At 42.5% G+C, this 24,837-nt stretch overlaps 2 protein-coding genes across 3 annotated transcripts in view; one reads left to right on the top strand and one right to left on the bottom strand.

Annotated features, from left to right (window-relative positions):
- The window catches only part of LOC140539039 (homer protein homolog 1-like), a 53,397-nt gene extending 37,659 nt beyond the window's left edge, over positions 1-15,738 (top strand). Inside the window, exons 5-9 of the mRNA XM_072661645.1 lie at positions 1,123-1,259; positions 7,782-7,941; positions 11,164-11,274; positions 11,570-11,650; positions 12,342-15,738. Coding sequence (XP_072517746.1) covers positions 1,123-1,259; positions 7,782-7,941; positions 11,164-11,274; positions 11,570-11,650; positions 12,342-12,536 — 684 coding nt within the window. The 3' untranslated portion in view covers positions 12,537-15,738. The remainder of the gene's footprint in view (positions 1-1,122; positions 1,260-7,781; positions 7,942-11,163; positions 11,275-11,569; positions 11,651-12,341) is intronic.
- A 912-nt stretch (positions 15,739-16,650) lies between these two features.
- The window catches only part of jmy (junction mediating and regulatory protein, p53 cofactor), a 41,857-nt gene continuing 33,670 nt past the window's right edge, over positions 16,651-24,837 (bottom strand). Inside the window, exons 6-11 of one of the 2 annotated variants that reach the window (XM_072661452.1) lie at positions 23,768-23,830; positions 23,083-23,270; positions 22,775-22,858; positions 22,513-22,599; positions 21,143-21,674; positions 16,651-19,878 (exon numbers count right to left, since the gene is read on the bottom strand). In XM_072661452.1, coding sequence (XP_072517553.1) covers positions 19,568-19,878; positions 21,143-21,674; positions 22,513-22,599; positions 22,775-22,858; positions 23,083-23,270; positions 23,768-23,830 — 1,265 coding nt within the window. In that variant the 3' untranslated portion in view covers positions 16,651-19,567. The remainder of the gene's footprint in view (positions 19,879-21,142; positions 21,675-22,512; positions 22,600-22,774; positions 22,859-23,082; positions 23,271-23,767; positions 23,831-24,837) is intronic. The other variant, XM_072661453.1, reaches the window with a different exon arrangement.

Raw genomic sequence — 24,837 nt, forward strand, 5'->3', positions numbered from 1 at the left:
GTCCCAAAAGTACTGGATGGAGCTCCACCACCATCCATCATTCCCGAGAACACAGTTCCTCCACTGCTCCACCGCTCCTCAATGCTGCTGGGGGGCTTTATTATACCCCTCTACTAGCCCACGCCTGGCATTAGGCAGCATGGAGCCAATAGGTTCATGTTTGGTTGATCTGCTCCAGAGAGGAGTCCTATTCTATTGGCAGTACTTCTCTACAGGGACTACACGAGCTGTCTAAAGACTCTTTGAAGGCTCTGATTGGCTCAGCAGTTTAATGTGCTATCACTACGGCCCGGGGGTCACAAGTTCGAATCCTGAGTCAGAGCAAGCATAATTGGCATACTCTTTCCCCCCATTACTATTAAGCGATGTTGGCCGGCACGGGGACCCGGACCTGAGCGTGACGGCTGCCCGGCGAAGCCACATTGGTGGCAGTTGGAAAGTCCTTACCCTCCTAGTGCTAGGGGGAGCTATAAATGGGTGGATTCATTGGCAGATGTGTGCATTTGCACATATGTGTCAGCAGCAATGGGTGCAACTAAAAGTAGCTGAATGCCTTGAGCTGTCAGTTTCTTCATATCTCAGTTTCTTCTCAGTTCCTCTAAATTGCCAGTATCAAACATGCAGATTTCTAAAATTACAGGTTTATACCCCTGAAGGATCGTCCACTAAGCATCAGAGCGCAGACACTAATATAGGAAAGGTGCCTGGTAGCCCAGTGCTAGTCCTGTCCACTCCCGTATCTAATTTCCTGGACCCTAACGAGTGCCGTTAGTCCATTATTCTCCACCTTTTCTCACACACCTGTACCTGCATACAAAAACACACCCCTCATTAATCCTCATGCATTTTTAGGGCCACCGGACCATTTGTGTTATTAATTCCGAATCATTGCCCGACTGTTTCTGTGGCTAAGCCCTCCCTTCTTCTCCCTCCTGGTGAATCAGAGTGTCCTCAGAGCCTCGCATAACCCCATGGTCGTGTCGATAGCAATTCAATCATATCGTTAATCCCAGTCACTTCAGATCATCAAATGTGCAAATGTGCCAGTGAAATGGATTAGGCGGTGTTGTGATGGGCCTCGGCGCTATAAAGCTGATTACCTCATTCTTTCCATTCTGACAGGAATCGGCCACGGGTGACCTGCAGTCACCTTTGACTCCTGAGAGCATCAACGGCACGGATGACGAGCGGGTGACAGCTGACGCCTCTCAGAACTCAGAGCCCCGAGCAGAGCCCAATGCAGTGCCCTTCCCTCACAGGTGACCATCGCTCTGAACCTGACAGCTGTTCTTTACATTGTATGAGAATGTCGTGATAAAGGGACCAATAGAAATGCTCCAAAGTGACCGGGAATAAAGCCTTTAACATTGATTAACATTCAAAGTTAAGAAAGTGATGAATAGAATCAGAATCAGAAATACTTTATTGATCCCAGGAGGGTTCATGTAAGTTCATGTAAGAATAAACACTATAAAATAAACAAAAAATCAAATAAATTTGAGATAAATTTTAGAAAAACTTGAAAAATGTACGTATATATATAAATTATATGAATACAATAAAGTGGCATATTGGTAAAACTGTGATAATAAATGATAAATATGGAAAATTATTGCACATATTAAATTGAATTACAGTGCTATTATTATTACATATATTAAATTTAATTACAGTGCTATTATTGTATATATTAACAGTATATTTTAAGTATTGCACAGATGAACCATAGTGTCACACAAATTTCATGGCCACGGGTAGGAATGACCACCTGTGGCGCTTTGTGGTGGATTTTGTTGGAATGAGTCTTGCACTGAATGTGCTTCTGTGTCTCATCACCGTGTTGTAGAGAGGGTTGGAGCCATTATCCATACTCAAGCAACAATAACAGATTCACATTATGTATTACGTCAAAATAGTGTGTGTGTATTGCTTCTGCACTCACTGTCCATCACATCAGCTCTACTGACCATATACAGCAGCACTGTGCAGTTCTATACCTCCAGACTTTGTCCATCTGCTTCTCTGCAGACTCTGTTATCAGCCTCCTCCTCTCACCCTGTTTATTCTTCAATGCTCAGGACCCCTCAGGACTAACCACCACAGAGCAGACTGTGGTATTTGGGTGGTGGGTCTACATTCTCAGCACTGCAGTGACACTGACTGACTAGTGGTTCAGATACCGCAGTGCTGCTGGATTGTTTAAACACCTCAGCATCACTGCCGGACTGAGAACAGTCCACCAACCAGAAACGCCCAGTCAGCACTGATGAAGGACTAGAGGATGACCGACGCCATCAAACTGCACAGCAGCGGATCAGAGAGTTTCTTAAACAGTCCAGCAGCACTGCTGTGATCCTGATCCTGCTCGTACCTGCAGCGCAAAACACACTACTAACACACTCACCACCACCACCACGTCAGTCAGTGTCACTGCAGTGCTGAGAATGACCCTCCACCCAAATACGACCTGCCTACAGAGAAACAGAGATACAGTCTGGAACTGTAGAACTACACAGTGCTCCTATATGGGAAGTGGAGTCGAGATTATATATATATATATAAAATTCATAGATGTGTGTGTGTGTATATATATATATATATATATATATATATATATTATTAGTTTTTTCAAAATTGTAAGTATTTTTTAAAGTATATTATTTTTTAGTGCATTTATTTTATCCGTGTTCTTGTGTAATTTTCAGTATTAAGATAATTTTTCTTTTTTAGAAATATTATAATATGTGTTATTATTACAACAACAACAGCAGAGCAGAGAGGGGTGAAGGGCCTTGCCAGGTTGTCCAGCCCGGGTATCAAACCCATAACCCTATCATCACTAGCCTGGTGCTCTAACCCCTGAGCCACCACTGCCCCAAGTAGAGAGAAAGGCCATACTTAGGGGTTTTAATTCAGGGCCAGTGTTTAATGTTCAAACAGGTGGATAAAAATAATATTTATAGTAATAATAAATAGTCTTATTTATATACGAGTTGCTGTACTTGAATTTTCAATATGCAGAGGACTGTGAATGATGTGAATTCAGTTGTTCTCAGAATGTGAGCATAATCTACTGGAATTAGCTCATTAATATAATAACTCAGAAAGGGCCTCTTCCCTGCCTTGCTGGAGCAGCTGTGTGATAAACCAGCAGAGCCACAGCCTCGTAACCTCCCCGATTTATAATCGGCGCAGGCCGCTCTGTATGTGTCAGGTCATGCTATCGTACATTATTTATCCACTCCCAGCATCCCTGGACAACACTAAAGCATTAAATTAAAACACTGCGTTAGACAGACATTAAATATGGATGAAAATGTGCTTAAATCATTTTGCATGAAAAGCACTCGCTACGAGGAAGCCATTTCTGTCATTCATGTAGTGCTTTAATTGAGGAGTATGTACACACACTGCTGACATTAAAATACATATTTCATTTGATTTATTACTGCTGTTACGCTGGCAAGCAAAGGTTTGGTCACCCCTGTGAATAGTTGAGTGGAAGTAAGTAGAAGATGAACTGAAAGTTAAATCCTAAACGTTAAACATAAAGTCAAAAATACAAATTACAAATTTAAGTTACCTCAAGAGTTAGTAAAAGTTACCTCAGAAATACCCTGAAGTTACCGACTGAAGAGGATCCTAAAGTTACAATTGACATGATTGTAACGTTTTTAAAGTAAACGTAACTTCAAAATGTACCTTAAAGGGACCTCATAGAGTAGTAGTAGTAGTAGCAGCAGTGGTGATGGTGGTGGTTGTAGTAGTAGTGGTGGTGGTGGTTGTAGTAGTAGTGGTAGTAGTGGTGGTGATAGTAGTAGTGGTGGTAGTAGTGGTGGTGCTGGTTGTAGTAGTATTGGTGGTGGTGCTGGTGGTTGGAGTGGTAGTGGTGGTTGTAGTGGTGGTTGTAGTAGTAGTGGTGGTGGTAGTAGTAATGGTAGTGGTGGTGGTAGTAGGAATGGTAGTGGTGGTCGTAGTAATGGTAGTGGTGGTGATAGTGGTTGTGGTAGTAGTGGTAGTGATGGTGGTGGTTGTTGTAGTGGTAGTGGTGGTGGTTGTAGTAGTGGTAGTGGTTGTAGTGGTAGTGGTGGTGGTTGTAGTAGTGGTAGTGTTGTAGTGGTTGTGGTTATAGTAGTTGTAGTAGTAGTGGTTGAAGTAGTGGTGATTGTGGTAGTGGTGGTGGTGGTTGTAGTAGTGGTAGTGGTAGTAGTAGTAGTAGTAGTGATGGCGGTAGTTGTAGTAGTGGTTGTAGTGGTTGTGGTGGTATTAGTAGTGGTGGTGGTTGTAGTAGTAGTGGTGGTGGTTGAAGTAGTAATGGTGGTGGTGGTGGTGGGGGTAGTAGTGGTGGTGGTTGTAGTAGTAGTAGTAGTGGTGGTGGTGGGGGTAGTAGTAGTGGTAGTAGTGGTGGTGATAGTAGTAGTGGTGGTAGTAGTGGTGGTGCTGGTTGTAGTAGTATTGGTGGTGGTGCTGGTGGTTGGAGTGGTAGTGGTGGTGGTAGTGGTGGTGCTGGTTGTAGTAGTATTGGTGGTGGTGCTGGTGGTTGGAGTGGTAGTGGTGGTTGTAGTGGTGGTTGTAGTAGTAGTGGTGGTGGTAGTAGTAATGGTAGTGGTGGTGGTAGTAGGAATGGTAGTGGTGGTCGTAGTAATGGTAGTGGTGGTGATAGTGGTTGTGGTAGTAGTGGTAGTGATGGTGGTGGTTGTTGTAGTGGTAGTGGTGGTGGTTGTAGTAGTGGTAGTGGTTGTAGTGGTAGTGGTGGTGGTTGTAGTAGTGGTAGTGTTGTAGTGGTTGTGGTTATAGTAGTTGTAGTAGTAGTGGTTGAAGTAGTGGTGATTGTGGTAGTGGTGGTGGTGGTTGTAGTAGTGGTAGTGGTAGTAGTAGTAGTAGTAGTGATGGCGGTAGTTGTAGTAGTGGTTGTAGTGGTTGTGGTGGTATTAGTAGTGGTGGTGGTTGTAGTAGTAGTGGTGGTGGTTGTAGTAGTAGTGGTGGTGGTTGAAGTAGTAATGGTGGTGGTGGTGGTGGGGGTAGTAGTGGTGGTGGTTGTAGTAGTAGTAGTAGTGGTGGTGGTGGGGGTAGTAGTGGTGGTGGTTGTAGTAGTAGTGGTGGTGGTTGAAGTAGTAATGGTGGTGGTGGTGGTGGGGGTAGTAGTGGTGGTGGTTGTAGTAGTAGTAGTAGTGGTGGTGGTGGGGGTAGTAGTGGTGGTGGTTGTAGTAGAAGTAGAAGTGGTGGTGGTGGGGGTAGTAGTGGTGGTGGTGGTGGTGGTGGGGGTAGTAGTGGTTGTGGTGGTATTAGTAGTGGTTGTGGTGGTATTAGTAGTGGTGGTGGTTGTAGTAGTAGTGGTGGTGGTTGAAGTAGTAATGGTGGTGGTGGTGGTGGGGGTAGTAGTGGTGGTGGTTGTAGTAGTAGTAGTAGTGGTGGTGGTGGGGGTAGTAGTGGTGGTGGTTGTAGTAGAAGTAGAAGTGGTGGTGGTGGGGGTAGTAGTGGTGGTGGTGGTGGTGGTGGGGGTAGTAGTGGTGGTGGTTGTAGTAGTAGTAGTAGTAGTGGCGGTGGTTGTAGTAGTAGTAGTGGTGGTGGTAGTAGTAGTAGTAGTAGTGGTGGTAGTGGTGGTGGTGGGGGTTGAAGTAGTAATGGTGGTGGTGGTGGGGGTAGTAGTGGTGGTTGTAGTAGTGGTGGTGGTGGTGGGGGTAGTAGTGGTGGTGGTTGTAGTAGTAGTAGTAGTGGCGGTGGTTGTAGTAGTAGTAGTAGTAGTGGTGGTGGTTGTAGTAGTAGTAGTAGTGGTGGTAGTGGTGGTGGTGGGGGTTGAAGTAGTAATGGTGGTGGTGGTGGGGGTAGTAGTGGTGGTTGTAGTAGTGGTGGTGGTGGTGGGGGTAGTAGTGGTGGTGGTGGTGGTTGTAGTAGTGGTGGTGGTGGTGGTGGTGGTAGTAGTGAGAGCTGTAAGGTTGGTATTATGAAAGAGAGCATGAATATTACAGCCCTGTTTTACGCAGTGGATTCTGGCTGGGTAGCGAGTCCTCAGCCTCACGTTCGGTCTGATTACAGCACAGTGGCTTTCATATTTTCTTTAATAATTCAAAAAGAACTCCATGGCAACAGCATATGATTGAATTGCCTGCTCTGCCAGTTTCACTGGAGCTGCTTTATTGGGAAGCTTTGCAGAAAAGCAGCTCTTTTTTCTCAGCCTCACACAAACAGAGCTGTGTGTCATCGCTGTGATCTCAGTGTGATCGTTCTTTTACACCCTGAACATCGACGTCTCCCCACTGCAGCACGGCGCCGTCAGAGTCACCCCTCAACACTGAACACACTCCCACACCAACTTTACTCTCAGTGTCAGAACACTGTGGAGGAACCTCTTTTAATAAAGGTGCTTTAAGGAACATCCAAGGTTCCTTAAAGAACCATCCATTACAACATTGCATAGAGAGTCAAAAGTGGTCCCTTTAAGACCCAGGTCTTCAAATCTGGACCCTGTATCCAGTTCCCAGTCTGGAAACTCCAGTTTCACTGCTCCACAGCTCAATGCTGGGGGGCTTTATACCCCTCTACTAGCCCACACCTGCCATTAGGAGGCAGCATGGTGCCAATAGACTCATGTTGATCTGCTCCAGAGAGTCATATTCTATTGGCAGTACTTCTCTACAGGGTCTAGACAAGCTGTGTGTTTGTGTGTGTAAGTGTGTGTGCATTTGCACATCTGTATCAGCAATGGGTGCAGCTTAAAGTAGTTCAATGCATTCATTAGAAGGGGCGTCCACAAACATTTGGACATATGCTAGTGCATCATCACAAAAATGATTGGCATTCGTAATTCCATTAAAAAAAGGTAAACAATTGTATATTTGATATTCATTACATTTATAGTCAGATATTTTAAGACATTTGTTTGTCTTTATGTTGATGAGTAATTTATTTAAACTCAAAATAATATTCTGATAATTAGAGATGAATTGGAGGTGAATTTCTGATTGTCGGGTGTTTGAAGCCGTTAAAATTGATCAGAAGTAAAACAAAATAAAGGTTTGAAATATGTCACTTTATGTGTAATAAATATAAAATACGACAGTTTAACCTTTTAAATTAATTTATGATAAGAAATGAACTTTTTCATGATATTCAAATTTGTTTGAGATGCACTAGTAGTGTATATCACTCAGCCCTGTTTGGCACCACTCATATTTTAGCGATCTTTTCAAGCGAGCCATCAACCGCCCACCATGCAGCTTGATTTAGGGGGCGTGTCGGTGTGTCTTTGCTATGGTAACGGGAAACGGGAAAAGTTCGCCCTGCTCGGCTGGAAACGCTCAAGTCATGTACTGAGTCTCCTAATGAATCATGGGTGTGTTTGTTTTGGGCGTAACGTGCAGTAATAAACTAATCAGCATGTCTCTCGCCGTCGCTCCCTTTAAGAGCCAGGTGCGGTCAGACTGACCTTGGCGGATTGCTGTCTCAGTGGTGTAAAGCGTGGGGGGCGGGGGGTACGAGCGTCGGGCTGCACGCGCCTGTGTTGACAATTCACTGTCGATATAGCAACGAACGTCTGACTGTTGACGAACATCTGCCTGGGTTGTGTTCAGTCAGTGGAGCTCCTGCTGTGTTTTCCGTTGCCAAGATGCACAGCAAAACCCCAGAAACTGACCTGAACACGCCTCATTTCGAGACCACCGCGCCCATCAGCGTAGAGATATTCAGCAGCAGCTGCTGTTAACACGTGCCTTGAGCAGGGTGTAGGATCAGGTGTAAGACGGCTCCTCTCTTAATCTCAGTGTTTTTCTCTCCCCAAACAGCTCGACTACCATCAGCAAGCACTGGGAGGCTGAACTGGCTGCCCTGAAGGGCAACAATGCCAAGCTAACAGCAGCCCTCCTGGAGTCTACAGCCAACGTGAAACAGTGGAAGCAGCAGCTGGCGGCCTATCAGGACGAGGCGGAGAGGCTCCATAAACGGGTGAGAAAGAGCAGGGGTCCATGTTCACCCCAGCTGTGGTGAAGGACTGTCTGCTGAGGGGGGATTCAATGATTCAATAAGCTCTGATGAATGTTTGATTACGCTTAAAAGCAGAAAATCTTGGAGAAGCAGAACTGAGCTCGGCTCCATTTATTCAGCTTGATGGGCGCTCTAATGACCTCAGGATGGTGGGGGCTGTGGGGGGGCAAGAGGACATGGACATTTTCTACTACTGTAGTGATGCAGTGTTCTCCAGCAGCTGCGCTGTTGTGTCCTTAGCTATAGAAAGTTCTGATTAGCTCATGTACTCTTAAACCAGGGACTATTTTCCTGCGGGGACTGATATGATCTATATCGACATCGCCGTTCTGTACATCATCAGCATAACATGGAGATCATAGCGCAGCTGTTGAAGAACGCTGCCCTGCTACACTGGTTGTATTCTGCTCTCTGTAGAAAGCTATGAGAGGTATGGAGCCAGATCAGGAGCTATCAAGCTAATAAATTCTACAGTCAGTTACAAAGGTCATGGTAGCCATGGTCAACTTACATGGTCAACATGCATTGCTGATTGTTAACTGCTGAGATGCTAATGCTGAGTTCACATCATCCACAGGAAACACACTCCAGAATGCTTATATACACTAATACTGTTTATTTGCTTAATTTAATTCATTAAAAAAAACAAAGTGTGGCATGTACAAGCGTCATAGTATATGCGTCTTATGTGTTCCAGTAGGTTCTGTTAAGCAGTAAGGTCTAAAATTTGCAGGCAAATATTATATATACATATACATTTTCTGTAGATTTGTTGACTGTTGTATACTAGCATCATCAACACATAATTGGAACTGGGGTGCCTAAACTTTAGCACATTTGGAATAATGATTGTATGGTAAAATGTCTGTGTACAATATTGGGTGAAAAGTAACAAAATAGTCTAATAAATTAATAACAGCATATTTTTACATTTCCCACATTTGAGCCTATATGATGATGGAGGATTGGGGGAGGGGCCGAAATGCTGATTGTACATATGATATAGATGATCTATACAGTCATTGGGTAGGAGCTGAATCAATGACTGTATATATGATGTATATGATCTATACAGTCATCGGGAGGAGCGGAACCTCTGACTGTATATATGATGTATATGATCTATACAGTCATTGGGAGGAGCTGAACCGCTGACTGTATATATGATATATATATATATAAATGATCTATATGGTCATTGGGTAGGAGCTGAATCAATGACTGTATATATGATATAATATATATATATATATATATAAATGATCTATACAGTCATTGGGGGAGGAGCTGAATTGCTGACTCTATGTATGAGTTACAAGATCTATAGTGTCTTTAGGGGAGGAGCCAAACCACTGACTGTATATATGCTATATAATATATATATATATATATATATATATATATATATATATATATATATATATATATATATACAGTGAGTCCAAGAAGTATTTGATCCCTTGCTGATTTTCTTTGTTTGCCCACTAATAAAGACACTATCCTTCTGCACTTTTAATGGTAGATATATTCTAACATGGAGAGACAGAATATCAAGACAAAAATCCAGAATATAATTTTAAAGAATATATTTTAATTAATTTGTATTTCAATGAGGAAAATAAGTATTTGATCCCTCTTGCCAAACACACTCAATACTTAGTGGCAAAGCCTTTGTTTGCAAGCACAGCGGTGAGACGTTTGTTGTAGTTAACCACAAGTTTAGCACACACACCAGGGGGAATTTTGGCCCACTCTTCTTTGCAGATCCTCTCTAAATCATGAAGGTTGGTGGGCTGTCGCTTGGCAACTCTGACCTTCAGCTCCCTCCATAGATTTTCGATCGGATTGAGGTCTGGCGACTGGCTGGGCCACTCCATGACCTTAATGTGATTTTTCTTGAGCCAATCCTTTGTTGCCTTTGCTGTATGTTTAGGGTCGTTATCATGTTGGAAGACCCAACCACGGCCCATTTTCAGATCCCTGGCAGAGGGGAGGAGGTTGTCCCTCAGGATTGTGCGGTACATGGCTCCATCCATCTTCCCAGTGATGCGGTGAAGTAGCCCTGTACCCTTGGCAGAGAAACACCCCCAAAACATTATGCTTCCACCTCCATGCTTGACGGTGGGCACAGTGTTCTTGGGGTCATAGGCAGCATTTTTCTTCCTCCACACATGGCGGGTGGAGTTGAGGCCAAAAAGTTCAATTTTGGTCTCGTCTGACCACAAAACCTTCTCCCAATAACTTGGTTCATCTTTCAAATGATCATTGGCATACTTGAGGCGCGCCTCCACATGTGCTCTCTTCAGCAGGGGTACCTTTCGGGCACTGCAGGATGTGAATCCATTGTTGCGCAAAGTGTTGCCAATTGTTTCCTTGCAAACTGTGGTCCCAGCTGCCTTCAGGTCATTTGCTAACTCCTGCCGAGTGGTTGCAGGACGATTTCTGACTGTTCTCAGCATCATTGCCACCCCACGAGGCGAAATCTTCTTTGGAGCACCGGGCCGAGGTCTGTTGATTGTCATGTTATACTCTTTAAACTTTCTGATAATTGCACCAATAGTTGTTACTTTCACATCCAACACCTTACTAATCTTTTTGTAGCCCATTCCAGCTTTGTGAAGGTCAACAATTCTGACTCTGAGGTCCTGTGACAGCTCTTTGGTTTTACCCATGTTGGAGACTTGAAATCTGTGTGATCTGTCTGATTCTGTGGACAGGTGTTTTTCACACAAGTGATTAGTGAGAACAGGTGGCTTCAGGTCAGGTAACAAGTTGATTGGGAGTGTCTAACTGGTCTGTAAAAGCCAGAACTGCTAATGAATACTAAGGGATCAAATACTTATTTCACTCCATGAAATACAAATCAATTAATATATATTCCTTAGATTTATTTTCTGGATTTTCTTTTTAATATTCTGTCTCTCCATGTAAGAATACATCTACCATTAAAAGTATAGAATGATCATGTCTTTATTAGTGGGCCAACGAAGAAAATCAGCAAGGGATCAAATACTTCTTGGACTCACTGTATATACACACACATATGGCCCGGTGGCTGTATAGAGCACTGGCTTTCTTACTGCAGATGCTCACAGTTCACAGTGGAATAAAATGCTACACTGTTCCTTTAATCCTGCCACAGGTGCTGATTGCCTTGTGTGTGTGTGTGTGTGTGTGTTACAGGTGACGGAGCTAGAGTGTGTGAGTGGGCAGACAACAGGCATTAAAACTCAGAAAACGGAACTCAACCAGACGATAGAGGAGCTGGAGGCAGCGCTGAAGGCCAAGGAAGAGGTGCATTGGCTTTGGTGTTCTTTGCTTGTATTGCCAGCGGCCAAGAATAAGCCTAAGGTCACTATGTCAAATTCCAAGTGTGGGCTTCAGGGATATACAGACCCCCCCCCCCAAACACCCATCCGATATTTTTGGGATGAGTTGGAGTGGCAGAACTAAATCATCCAACATCTGTCCCTGCCCTCACTGTTACTCTTGTGGGACTGAGTGCAATCAAATCCTCACAGCAATGTTCAGCTTCTATATCCCCAATATACTCAAAAAAAGCATGTTGTTTATGATCTCATGTTTACAGGAGCTGGAGCAACTGAAAGCGGAAGTGGAAAATGCCCACCAGCTGCAATCACAGAAAGACTCGGTCACACAGAAACTACAGGTAACCCCCCCCCAAACCCACCCACACACACACACACACACACACACACACACACACACACACACACACACACACACACACACACACACACACACACTTCACATGCAGCGTCCAGGAGCCGGGGTCACCAGACGTACTCAAGTTCAAATCTAGGCTAGTTATAATTCAATATAACATGCCCAGCTACATGTCCAGATGTTTGTGGACACCCCTTCTAATGAACACACTCAGCTACTTTAAATTGCAGCCATTGCTGACAAACAGCTTGTCTAGACCCTGCAGATAGTACTGCCAATAGATCAGGTCTCTCTGGAGTAGAACCTACTGGCACCATGCTGCCTAATGCCAGGCGTGGGCTAGTAGAGGGGTATAAAGCCCCCCAGCATTGAGCTGTGGAGCAGTGGAAGAACTGTGTTCTCTGGAATGATGGATGGTGGAGCTCACTGACCTCACAAACTCTTGTTGCGGAATGCAGTCAAATCCTCACAGCAATGCTCCTTCTCCAAAATCTAGCAAAAAGTCTTCTTCTCTGGACAGTAGAGACAGTTACTCCAACAGAAGCAGGATCAGCTCTTTTTAATAGCCTTGATTTCAGAAGAAACAATGAATAAGCAGGTGCAAACCGTTGGATTATGCCATATGCTTTAACACAGTGTGTGTGTGTGTGTGTGTGTGTGTGTGTCTCTCCAAGGAAACAGAGACACGGAACGCCGAGCTGGAAGCACAGCTGGCCGAGCTGGAGCAGCGTCTGGAGAGCAGTCAAGTGGAGCAGGAGTCCTTCCGCAAGAGCCTGCGCTCGCTGCTCGAGCTGCTGGACGGCAAGATCTTCGAACTGACCGAGCTTCGGGACAGCCTGGCCAAACTGATCGAGGGTGGGGGCAGCTAGAGCCTACAGCAACACAGCGCCCTCTGGTGGAGAAAACCTACCTTAAATCAACACACACACACACACACACACACACATATACACTATGCCAGCACAGTGTACAGGGGCACGCTACACACATTCATTCAGACATGCATGCAAATGGACGGACGGACGGACGGACAGATGGTTGGATGGTCACTCCTGCAGTGCAGAGACAGCTGCTGCTGCTGCTATTGGCCGTGGTTTAAAAGCGTACACACACACACACACACACACACACACACACACACACACATACACACTCACACACTCGAAGATGTACATGCTCACAGTTGCACTTTCACAAACAGGTGCCTGCACATACAGCACTGTACAGAGCTTTTAGGCACTGAAACCCATTATTTATATAAGAGCTTCTCATGAAAGAAACCTGAAAGGAACCTGGAGGAACCTGAAGGAACCGAGCTCTGTTCTTCAGACTAGCTCACTGACAAGAACTGAGCTTGGTTCCTCCAGGTTTCTCCTGGACGCCCCTCAGTCCAGCCAGCACAGCGTGGAGGATGTGTTCAACTCCATCAGCAGCAGCAGCAGCAGCAGCAGCTCACCTGATTTACCATCATTAAGCCCTGATTTACCACCAAACCAGGTGTTGATCTGAGGAGAACTCTAAATAACACTAGACTCCATGAGAGAGGAGAAGTTTGAGAGGAGATGTTCTAATGATGAACACAGTGATGGAGAACCTCCACCTCCACTTTCTGTAGGAGTGATATTATTAGTGATATATAAAATACACACTAATACTTTTCACAGGTGCCTAAAACCTCTGCACAGTACTGTATACAGAAAGGTTTACAGACTAATACAGCCACGCTACATGATATCGGCCTAGCTGGGATCTCAACCTGCCTTTTTTTTTCTTTATCTTTTCAGTCTGTCATTTTTACAATCTATTTACATCCACATCCACATCGAAATATTGCAGATTTTTGGTTTATCTGTTCTATTTTTCAAACCCGGGAAGCATTCCACGTTGAGAGGACGGTCATAGTGTAGTATCCTTCCATTTCTGGGCTGAATAGAAGACAAAACGGGCTTTCATTGCTTTTCATGGACTGTTTCAGCAACCCGGCCCCACTGGAGACTGTGCCGTATGCATTTCCGTATGAATACCCTGCTCAATCAGGTCTTCTCTATCTTTAAAAGGTGTATATTATTATTATTATTATTATTATTATTGCCGCCCTTGAAACCAGGTCGTTTGGTCGTGGCTACAGGTTCTATTTTGTGGGATAATCCTCCAGGATAAGGACTTGGTTTGGGCCGATCGACCTCCAGAGCTCTCCTTGGAGTTCAGGCTGCTTCCGTCTACCACAACTGCTGTTGGATGTTTCTTGGGCAAACACCACATCTCGGACCCTGACTTTGGATCCCCCTGTCCCCCACACACACACACGCACATTTGAAGACAGACACACACCTGCCCACAAACATTTGACAGTGTCTTTTCTACGAAGCTGCCGTCCCTTGCGAAAAAACGTTATTTTTGAGGTCCTCGTTCATCCAGGTCCCCACTTTGTCACTTTGAGGACCTGCAAAGTGGGGACCTGCGTTGTGTTTATGTGGACGCCACAGCAATGGGGAAACCATCCTTCCACTTTCTGAGCAATACAAAAAAAAGAGAAAAAAAAAAAAAAAAAGACATGGAGGGGCTGACAGAAGAAAAGCAAGCATCTCACTATCAGGTATTTTACTTCCCCCTCCTCGTTGAAGGAGGGATGTGATAATGTGCACGACGACTACACTAACACACAAAACACACACACACACACATTTAACTGCGGGGGACGGTTGGAGTTTGCAGTGACTATGAAGCCGTCTTTGTTTCTACACACTTTTCTAATATATAAATATTACAGATTTATAGTGCACTTGTGAAAAATCAAACTTCAGAGTAAATTTTAAATTTCGTTTGTTTTTCTTTCTCTTTTTCTTCTTTCTTTGAGGTGCAGATTGACTTGATACTGTATGATTTCTGGTTATTTATTGTAAGAAAAAATATTCTATTCACAAATGTTGCATTATTGAACTATTATTTTGAGAGTTTATTGGGTTGTTTGTTCGTTGACCTCAGAAGAGTTTTGCTTTATTTTTTTCTTTTATATTGTGTAAATGGTAAAATGATATTATGGCTGTTTTTTATGTGGGGGGAAAAAAATGGCAATATTTTTAAACTATTTAAAAGGGAAACGGTAACACGCTCAAAATGTTCAAAGCAGGCGTGACTTTGCAGAGAGACTTCTCTTTTTCTTTTGATTTTTGTTTGTTTTTGTTTTTTTTCGTTTGCCAAATATGTTTTCCTGTACAGATGGACTTGCTCAAGTTGCCTTTGGTACAAAGAAAAATGCATCAACGGTAGCTAAGGTACTTTTGTGGGGTTTACTATTGCCAAAAATCTGTGATCACATATAAAGACAAATTTACAGTACGTGTATACCTGAAGAACACTCTTAAAGGGCTTGCTGTTGGTTCTAGTACTTTCTGAGAGGTACATGGGTTGGTTTTATCATGTTCAACTTTGAGCCGTTCTACTATACTTTGGAAAGGGGGTTGGTTTGAGTAATACTTTTAAATGTTGATTAAACCACATGATTAAACACAATTGTAATTCAGTCATTTATAGTAAAATAAAATAAATAAAAAATCGTCTACTGTTTAGAAATGATGCGTATCATATATATGTATTATATATGTGCATATGTATTATAGGAGTGAGTGTAAAAGTAGGATATTTATTGAACTCTTTAAATGTTTTGAGCTATTCTGTTGCCAATTGCACTTGAAGGATTTCGGAACAATAGGAGACTCTTTAGTTTTTCAAGTTAATGCTTCACGCTCTTATTCGAACTCGATACGAAAAATTTGAAACATGGAAAATTGTTGGTCTCCGTTTATTTGGATAGCACACTTTGTGTTTCTCGATAGATGATCTGCACATGGTCATGATAAAGTGGGTTTAGGTTTTAGTTTGAGGTTAAAGTTAGGGTGAGGGTAATGTTTACGGTTAAGAAAATGAAAGTGAATTTAATGGATATTTAGCTGAAAGTACGTTAGATTTACATTTAAGGCATTTAGCAGACGCTCTTCTCCAGAGCGACTTACAAAAGTGCTTCACTATTTACCCAAAAATAACCTAAGCTAGTTTAAATAGACTAAAAATTCAAAGATCCTCTAATCTTAGACTCTACTAAAAGTCAGTAAGGTGACCATAGTACTCTTCTCTTCGCCTGAGTACTCTCAGAAGAGGAGGGTCTTCAGTCTGGCTTTGAAGACAGCGAGCGTTTGACTCTGCTGTTCGTACACTCAGGGGAAGTTCGTTCCTCCACTTCGGTGCAGGACAGAAAACAGTCTGGACGCTCGTCTTCCGTGGATCTTAAAGGATGGCGGGTCGAGCTGAGCCGTACTTGAAGCTGGAAGAGCTCTCTGTGCAGATCAGGCTTTAGACCATCGCCATCAAGCACGGAGGTTAGTTACAGATGGTAGGTTACAGATGAGTGTCCTAATGAAGTCAAGTTAAATCTCAAAAAGATTGACTTTGTCATTAATCCATGTCGTTAATCAAGGATGAGCTAAATCTAAAAAATAAATCCATACTTTTACAAACTTTTCACATTTTTAAAAGCATTTTATTTTTAGGAGCCAATCAGGACTAGGATAACATTACATAAATATGAAAGGTAAGCATGTTCCTCATGTGTTGTAGTTGGCTTTATTTCTTTATTTATTTCCATTTCTTTCTTTAATAATTTTGGAATGGACAAAAAATTAATACTAATAATTCACTAAAAATTGATTTGAAACTGATAGATTCCTTTTGGGGGGGGGGGGGGCGCATAGAACATGGGCGCAGTACAGCAGGAATTAACAGATACTTTAAAGTGTACCATGTTTCCATTTATAAGTGCAGTAATTTCAGTTAAATGCAATAGCAAATATGACCACAGACCGAACTACCCTGCACTCTACTTTTTTCACACAGTTTTATATTCTAAAATATGTACATTTGGTTTAACAGAGTTAAACCAGATATCAAGGCCAGCTGAAACTGCCCCACAGAAAGGCACCAAGAGAATTTAATACTTGTCTTTTATTTATTTAAAGGGGGGAAAATGCACTTTGCAATGACCAAACAATTATTAGGAATACAATGGCTGGAAAAGCAGCGTAAATGCGCAAAAAAAAACAAACAAAAAAAAAAGGATTAAAAATCATTTTACATTTATGGTATTGCTATACATTTTTAAATATTAAGTATTACTCAATAAATACATGTACTTTAATCAATCATGCAACTAATGTCAGATTTCTTCTGTTCATTACATTATAATACACATGAAAAATAGCCATTTTTCAGTTTCTATTATAATATTGCACATTTCTAGTGACTGGCTAATTCGGAATCCGTGCCAGTCACGTATACATAATTCTTAATGTTTTATAGCCTAAGATCGAGGGTGACAGGTTGGAATTGTAGTGTTGGTTGCATTACGAGTAAAAGTGACAGACTGGAGAAGTGGGACGGATTAAAAAGGACACAAGATAGCAATGCATAGAACGTATACTAAGAATAACATGAATAAAAGATTTGGAAAATGTGTTATTAAATCATAAAAAAATGCTAAATACAGTACAAATGATGGAAACGTGCTTAAATAAAAGCGCAGCCCAGAGAGTGTTGGGTGACCTTCTCACTCCTGCAGCTACAAAGTCATCTAGGAGAAAACGCAGCCCCCCCACTGTGAGGTGATCCAAGATCCAAGTCTTCAAAACAAGAGCACTCTTACCTACAGTACTGGCTGAAAGGCATAGGCGGACCTCAGATCAACTCAGCAGGGACTGTTCCTTCAACACCAGACAGTACAGATGTTACACATGTGCCGCAATGCACAGTGGGTAAACAAAATGACACACAAAAGCTATGCATCATGATCCTATTCATATAGTGGAACTTAATACTAACCTCTCAGAGCACTCGCTCAGTTGGTGGAGCTACGTACGACGAATTGTGCAAGGTAAGCGTGGAACAGTGCGGTTGCTAGCTAATTGCTAGTGACATACAGTATGAGGCATCTTAAGTGAGGAGTTGTACCACATTTCACATTACCGAAAATAATGGGAGCACCATGAGATGCCGCAGTCGTTCACCGTGCTATTCTTTAGTGACCTGCATTCGCTGCTGAGCAGCTGGACGTGACGAGGCGCCGGTGGATTTTTTTTTTTTACACAATGAAGTAAACTCTGTCAAACGCATCAAGCTGTCACATCAAAGTGTTTCATACGGACCCAGGTGCAGAACACCTCGGCACAAACCAGAAGGTCGACCTAGGCGTGTCCTTAAATAAGAGAGGATGGTCTTGAGAGAGAGAAAGAGATACGAGGCAAGAGTACTGATTGAATCCACAATCAAGAAAAGGTCCGGGATTTCAGGTCAACTTTCCCCGAGGTACAACAACAGAAGGTTTATGGCTGCTCTAAACAGGAATATATATGGAATATTTTGGTCCCTAGATCAGATAAAGGGTGGACCACTCGTTAAAGAACTGTAAACCTGCAAAATGGTGTGCTTTAGATGGTTCATAGGCAGAATGCGTATAGTTCAGCATCAAAATCTTGGACCCCAAAAAAAAAACAACTAAATTATTATAAATGCATCTCAATCAAACGATCAGACCAAACTGATAAAAAAGGAAGGGCAAAACAAACACACACCGAGCTAAATAAAGGAAAAAATATTACATGTATACCCAGAAAAGCCAAGAAACAAATCAAGCTTAAAAATAAAATAAAAAAGATCTCAAAAACAAACAAAACAAAAATATGAATCAACAAGGCGGCACTCGTGAACGGTGTAAGTAAAAGATGTCGACTGTAGGTGGCACCAGTGCATCACTACAAATATAACAAGGCCCTTGGCCCTTTTTAATCAAACCTTAACCAGTGAGCTAAACGATATACGCTAACCTCTTGAGAAAACATCAGTAAATAAGACGGTAAACAAAAACAAAAGCCCTACATTAAAGGCTAAAACATGTTCTCTTGATCACAACCAGACGAAAGGGGAGCACAGCCAGGGAATGCAACAACGTTCAAAATGGAACCAAGAAAAACCACTAAACACAGGTTTCAGACGGGAGGCGGATTCCGAAGCACTGGGAATTGCAATCATGAAGCATTAAATCATCTGTCTGTTACTGATCTTACAAAAAAATCATCTGTGAAGAAGTCCAGAGATCTGATAGATGAGCCAAAACAGGCCAAACAGCTGGATGATTTCTTGGTCAGGAAACAAATGTAATATTAGTGAGACTGTGTGGAGTAGTGTACTGTAAATCCCCCATTCTGGTTGTTTTGGACAGGTGGGGAAAAAGCATCACCTCATGACTCCACGAAGATAAGGACATTTAAAAAGGAAAAACTGCTCATAACCAGTGGCTGGACTGACAAATCATGAACTCTGAGTGAGAGAGAGAGCACAAGGGAGACAGACAGAAGGAAGGAGGTGCATATGAAGGAATTTTGTTCTTGAATCTTGAAAGCCAGCGAGCGTGTGGTCAATGGACGGAGTCGGGGGTGTGGGGTGTTTTGTAAAGAGTTCAACAGATCTGGAGCTTCAACGTTGAGGTAAAGACATACCTAACATCCTAGGTAAACAGATTCCGAACAATGTACTGAATCGGTTCCTTCACAACACCAATGCCCATCGCAAGCTGAGACAGTGCTGAGAGAACGGTGTGGAAAGTAGGTCTTCTCAACCAGCCGAGATTTAAACCGTGTAGTTCAAACTTTCAGGATTCATTTGTGATCTGGTTATCTTGCATGTTTGATTGGTGTGTGTGTGTGTGTAATTATATATATATATATATATATATATATATATATATATATATATATATATATATATATATGAATGCATATGCTGTGTGCAGTGTGTGTGTGTGTGTGTGTGTGTGTGTGTGTGTGTGTGTGCTCGTCAGTATGCTCTAAATGACCTAGCTCTCCCAGTCTGTGCATGGCAGCCCCTCATCCTCAGACTCGGACTCAGGCGAGGCTTCTTTGATGCGCCGCAGGGCTTCGTGGATGCTCCGGGTGAGCGGGTCGCTCGAGTCCAACAGCCCGCCCTTTGCCCCTCGCTGTTCCTGCCGCCGCACTTTCCTCAGCTTCACACCTTTCCTGATCTGAGCCAGGATGTTGTTCCCGTCGTCCTCGTCTGGATCGGGAGCGAGGACGCGCAGCTCGGCCTTACGAAGGTGGAAGCTTCCTCGCTTCAGGCTGGCCAGTACCTCATCCATAGGAGAGCTCGCTATGGAGAGAGGACAATGAACATGGACTGATTAAACTAAACCTGCAATGATTCATTTCTTTTCATCATTTCTCATCCATTTCCATTATATATAGAAATATTTCAATATATAATGTAATAAGAGCGACGGTGCAGATCTGGCTGAGCTCTTAAAGAGTGTAGCAGAGGAACAGCAGATCACCAAGACTCAAACATGGCGGCTGCTGCTGCTGAACTGGGGAAATTCATAGCATTTCACATTCAACACATGTGAAATGCCAACACCCACACGCTAAACCTGGTCTCTAAGCCAGTGCTAAAGTTGCTGTAGGGAGGGTAAGACGCAGTACTACGTTCCACCGCAGTCCCACTGCAAAACCTTCCAGCTGACTGGCCACATTGCTTCCATTTGCTTTATTAATAAAAAATATTGGACATAAATTCATTACAAATCATAACAAATACAAAAGAAATCCTGTATAGAAAAAATAAGCATCAAGATGAATCAATAATCAATAGAATCCTTAGGTGCCTTATTTTTTAAAGTTAAATCTGACCCTAAATTCACCTAAAACATAACTTACTTTCTAACACTCATCATCTCTCATGAAACTACAGTCAGTGATAAAACAATGGGTTTCTGGGTGCATCATATCTGAGCATAGCAAGCAGGGAGGCGGAGCTTTGACCATACACACAGCTCTTTTTTATTATTATTATTATTATTATTATTAATAAACTCAACCATAAATTCTAAGGATTGTAATTTTAGGGGATTATTTTGTTACAGGGATGATGCTATAGTTGTTGAAAATGTTGTTGAACGTTTATACTTAATCATCTAAAAGAAACCTGTGGTTTTAGTGTATACTAATTTGTGAATAATGTAGTTATCATAATTACATGTCAAAACTATAATATTTTTAAATATTAATTCATAATTTAATCATCAATTTAGAGTTGAAAATCATACTGAACCTGAAAATGTGTGTGTATTGTTCTAATTTGTAAAGAAACTCAAAAGGCTTGTTCTGGTTGAATGTAAAACTTACCAGTAATTTGGGACTAGTCCATTTTGGGTTCTAGACCATTTATTAATATTGTGAATAATCAAATTTATCACCAAAAAGTCATAAAATCTTCCATTTATAAGAATCAACTTTACTTGTACTTGAACACCAGCAAAACAGCAACTAAGGTCTGTGACTTCCTTGCAGCAGCAAACTCCATAATCTCCTGAATGCATATTCCCTCTGCACCAACCAAGAACGTGCCCCATCCTCACCTCTCCTCCACTGGGACGACTCCAGCGATGCAGTCTTCCTCAGTTTTTTCCGGGCATTCACCAGCTGGCTGCTGTCAAAGAATCGGGCAGAGAAGGGGCCAAGAGGGCTCTCTGCTTTGGGTTGGCGCACCGGGCTGCCCGCCTGTCCGTGCCCCTCCACAGATGTGTCCTCCAAAGAAGGAGGAGGTGGTGGGGGAGGTGGGGGTGGAGGAGGCGGCGGAGGAGAGATGGGAGAGGTTGAAGAGTCCAGCAGAGTGAGCTCTCGGGCTGGGGGCAAAGAGGATGGTCCCAGGGTCTCTGGGATGGAGGCGACCGCTGGCGGTAAAGACAAGAAGCCCTCAGGCCTACGGAGCTCTGGGACAGCTATGGAATGTACTAGAGGAGCCGGGGCGTCTTCTGTCTGCACACTGGCCACCTGCGTCTGGGGCTGGTCCACTTTCACAGGGGTTGGAGGTTGGGCTGAACCGTTCTTCTTCCTGGCATATGCTAGCCGAAGCCGTGTGGACTTCAGGGTGACTTGGCCAGGGTAGCGCTAAGGTGAGCAGAAAAGTGATCGTGAAAAAAGGTCAGTATTTCATAGGATATAAACAAAGCCCCTCTTCTCAATTCATAAAATATCATCGCTGTCTGACAAAAACCTTGTATGCTGTATGTCCAAATGTTTGTGGACACCCCTTCTAATATATGCATTCAGATACTTTAAACTGCACCTATTGCTGATACATACAGATACAAAATACATACAGAGCCTGTCTAGCCTCTGCAGAGAAGTACTGCCAATAGAATAGGACTCTCTGGAGCAGATAAACCAAGCATGAACCTACTGGCACCATGCTGCCTAATGCCAGGTGTGGGCTAGTAGAGGGGTATAAAGCCCCCCCCCCCAACATTGAGCTGTGGAGCAGTGGAAGAACTGCGTCTCTGGAATGATGGAAGTTGATGCTCCATCCAGTACTTCTGGGATTAGCTGGGTAGTTGGGGATGATGAGGTGGGGTGGTGATCATCATCCAAAATATTGAGCTCACTAACTTGTCGCTGAATGCAATGCTCCTCTAAATCTAATAGAAAGGCTGCTTTTCCTGGACAGTTACTCCAACAAAAGCAGGGTCAACGTTTTTTTAATACCCTTGATGTCAGAAGAAACAATGAATTAGCAGGCGTCCCAATACTTCTGACATTATAGTGCATCTTATTATGAATGGACAAATAGAAATGCACTAATGAAAGTTAAGAAGGAGCTGCTGTTTCACAGATACAAGGTTTTTGTGTGACAGTAACGATACACTTCCTCTGCTTTTATTACTAAGAGACCGGGATTGCTGGGGTGACTGATAGGCTGTGAAGTTTTTTTTACAGAGAGATGATTAACCTGTTTAAAGCTGCGCAGCCGGTCAAGTGTTTTCTGTCTCTCTTGGCTGACACGGGTAATCCTGACTTCCTCCTCCTCCTCTTCATTCTGTGGCAGAGAAATAAATGCATCCGGACCATGATTTTTATATACAATCTTTTCAGAAAACAATCACAAACCGGGAAGTCTCACAATTGGAAGGTCTGATCAGGGTAGAGGATAACCTACATGGAGATTTTTGACGCAAAAGAGAAAACCCGAAGTCACCCTAAACATCACGCACCTGCCGCAACACTTGCTGGGAGTCAAAGCCATGGCTGCTCTGCCGTTGCTGCAGTTTCTGGGTGTGATTGACAATGCAGATTTCCTGAAGATGAAATAGCTCCAGTCAGCAAATGAGAGAGTTGCAGAGTTTAACCTTCTTTCTGTGACCTGATCAATACTGTTCTGTTGATGAAGGATAAACCAACGGGCAGTACTGCCTACGTTTAGAGCGAAAGCTTTGCATATTAAAGCATCTTCTCTCTGCCCACATGGTTAATGAGGCAGTTTGCTCTGATCAAACTAAGTAATTCTATGATTGGTCAGCACCTTTTTGTTTTTGAGGTAGGCTTTCTTGGCGGTGATGCGGCCCCTCCTGGCCTCCAGCTGCCTTGTCCTCTGCTGCAGCAGTGTAATGTCATCTCGAAGAGGCGGGATGGAGACAGAGGAGTCGTCGGTGGCCTGCATGGCATCAGGACTCTCATATGTGTCGTAATAAACCACCTCGTCCTGCCTCTCTATAAACCAGACAACACAACAACAGAAATTTGTTAGGTTTTGTAACAAGTCAACAATAAATAACAATAGACTAACTTAATCATTTATATTATTATAAATATATTATAATTTTTTTGTTCAACACACACATTTTTATTATTCAATATTGACAGAATTAGCGGCAACTCAAGAGGTCACTGGTTTCATCCCAACTAAACAATGACTACATTTACATTTAAGGCATTTAGCAGACGCTCCTATCCAGAGTGACTTACAAAAGTGCTTTGCTATTTACTTAAGAATAACCTCAGCTAGTTTGAATAGGCTAAAATTCAAAGATACCTCCAAGTTAAGACACTACTAAACACAAGTCAATAAGGTGACATCCTAATGATGTATACAGCTCCAGAGAAACAGAAGATGGTAATACCAACCATACAAAACACATTAGTTAAACAACAGTAGTGCTGCCAGGACTCTATTCAGACGTTCTCTAAATGGGTTAGCAGCTTCGTACCTCTCTGAATGCCTGACTCAATATGTTCCAAATCGTGTCCAAAGGTCATCAAATGCTGGCTTCCTAAATGTTCCAAAAATGAAGTACAAAATAACTGGTGAAACAGCTTTTTGCCACTATGCAGCAAAGCTTTGGACACTTTACCAACAGATATTAGTCAACCATCCACCATTAAAAGTTTTCAAATGCGACTAAACTCATCGAAAATTCATAGAAATGGTTAGCTTAAGTTTTTTTTATTCATACCTATGCCATATCTAATTTGTTTAGTTTAATCTGATTTCTATTTCATATTTTATGAATTATTTAAATTACTGCTATAATAAATTCTCATTTAGATTTTTTATTCAATCTTACATTTCTGTATTTTGGTATTCTGTGTATGAAAAATGCTATATAAATAAAGGCAATTTTATTATTATTATAATTACTACTACTAAAATGCCTGCTGTGTGTTTGTCTATCATGTAGTACAAACACGCAAGTGGCCATACAAGTCACGTAGAGCCTATGACATTATTATAAGTTTTATATCTGGATGCTATCTGAATCTAGTATCTGATTCTGTTTACATTATGTACTTCATCTTACTTTCCTGCTTATAAAATTCGTTAACACAAATAATCACAGTTTTATTTTATTATCTGAGGATTTTACATCAAGGTCTGGCTCTGGTGGATCATGAAGGATTTAGAGGAACAGTGGAACACGGGCTGGTTCTCACATTCTCGATTTAAACCACAAAGGAAACACACTCTGCAATACTGCCAGCTGTGGTAGATCATCTACCGGTAAATAAACATGAGCACCCACACACACACACACACCCACACACACACACACACACACACACACACACACACACACACACACACACACACACACACACACACACACACACACACACACACACACACACAGCGAGAGCACGAAGGAGATAAATAGAGAAGACTAAAACTAGTATCTAATACTAGTAGTATTAGATCTAAAATACTAGTAGTATTTTAATTATGCATATTCAATTTACATGTGTTAAGTGTGATGATGCGTCTCTGACCACCTCCTAATGT

Source organism: Salminus brasiliensis, chromosome 18 (assembly GCF_030463535.1).
Source record: "Salminus brasiliensis chromosome 18, fSalBra1.hap2, whole genome shotgun sequence".
In the NCBI taxonomy this organism is placed as follows: Eukaryota; Metazoa; Chordata; class Actinopteri; order Characiformes; family Bryconidae; genus Salminus; species Salminus brasiliensis.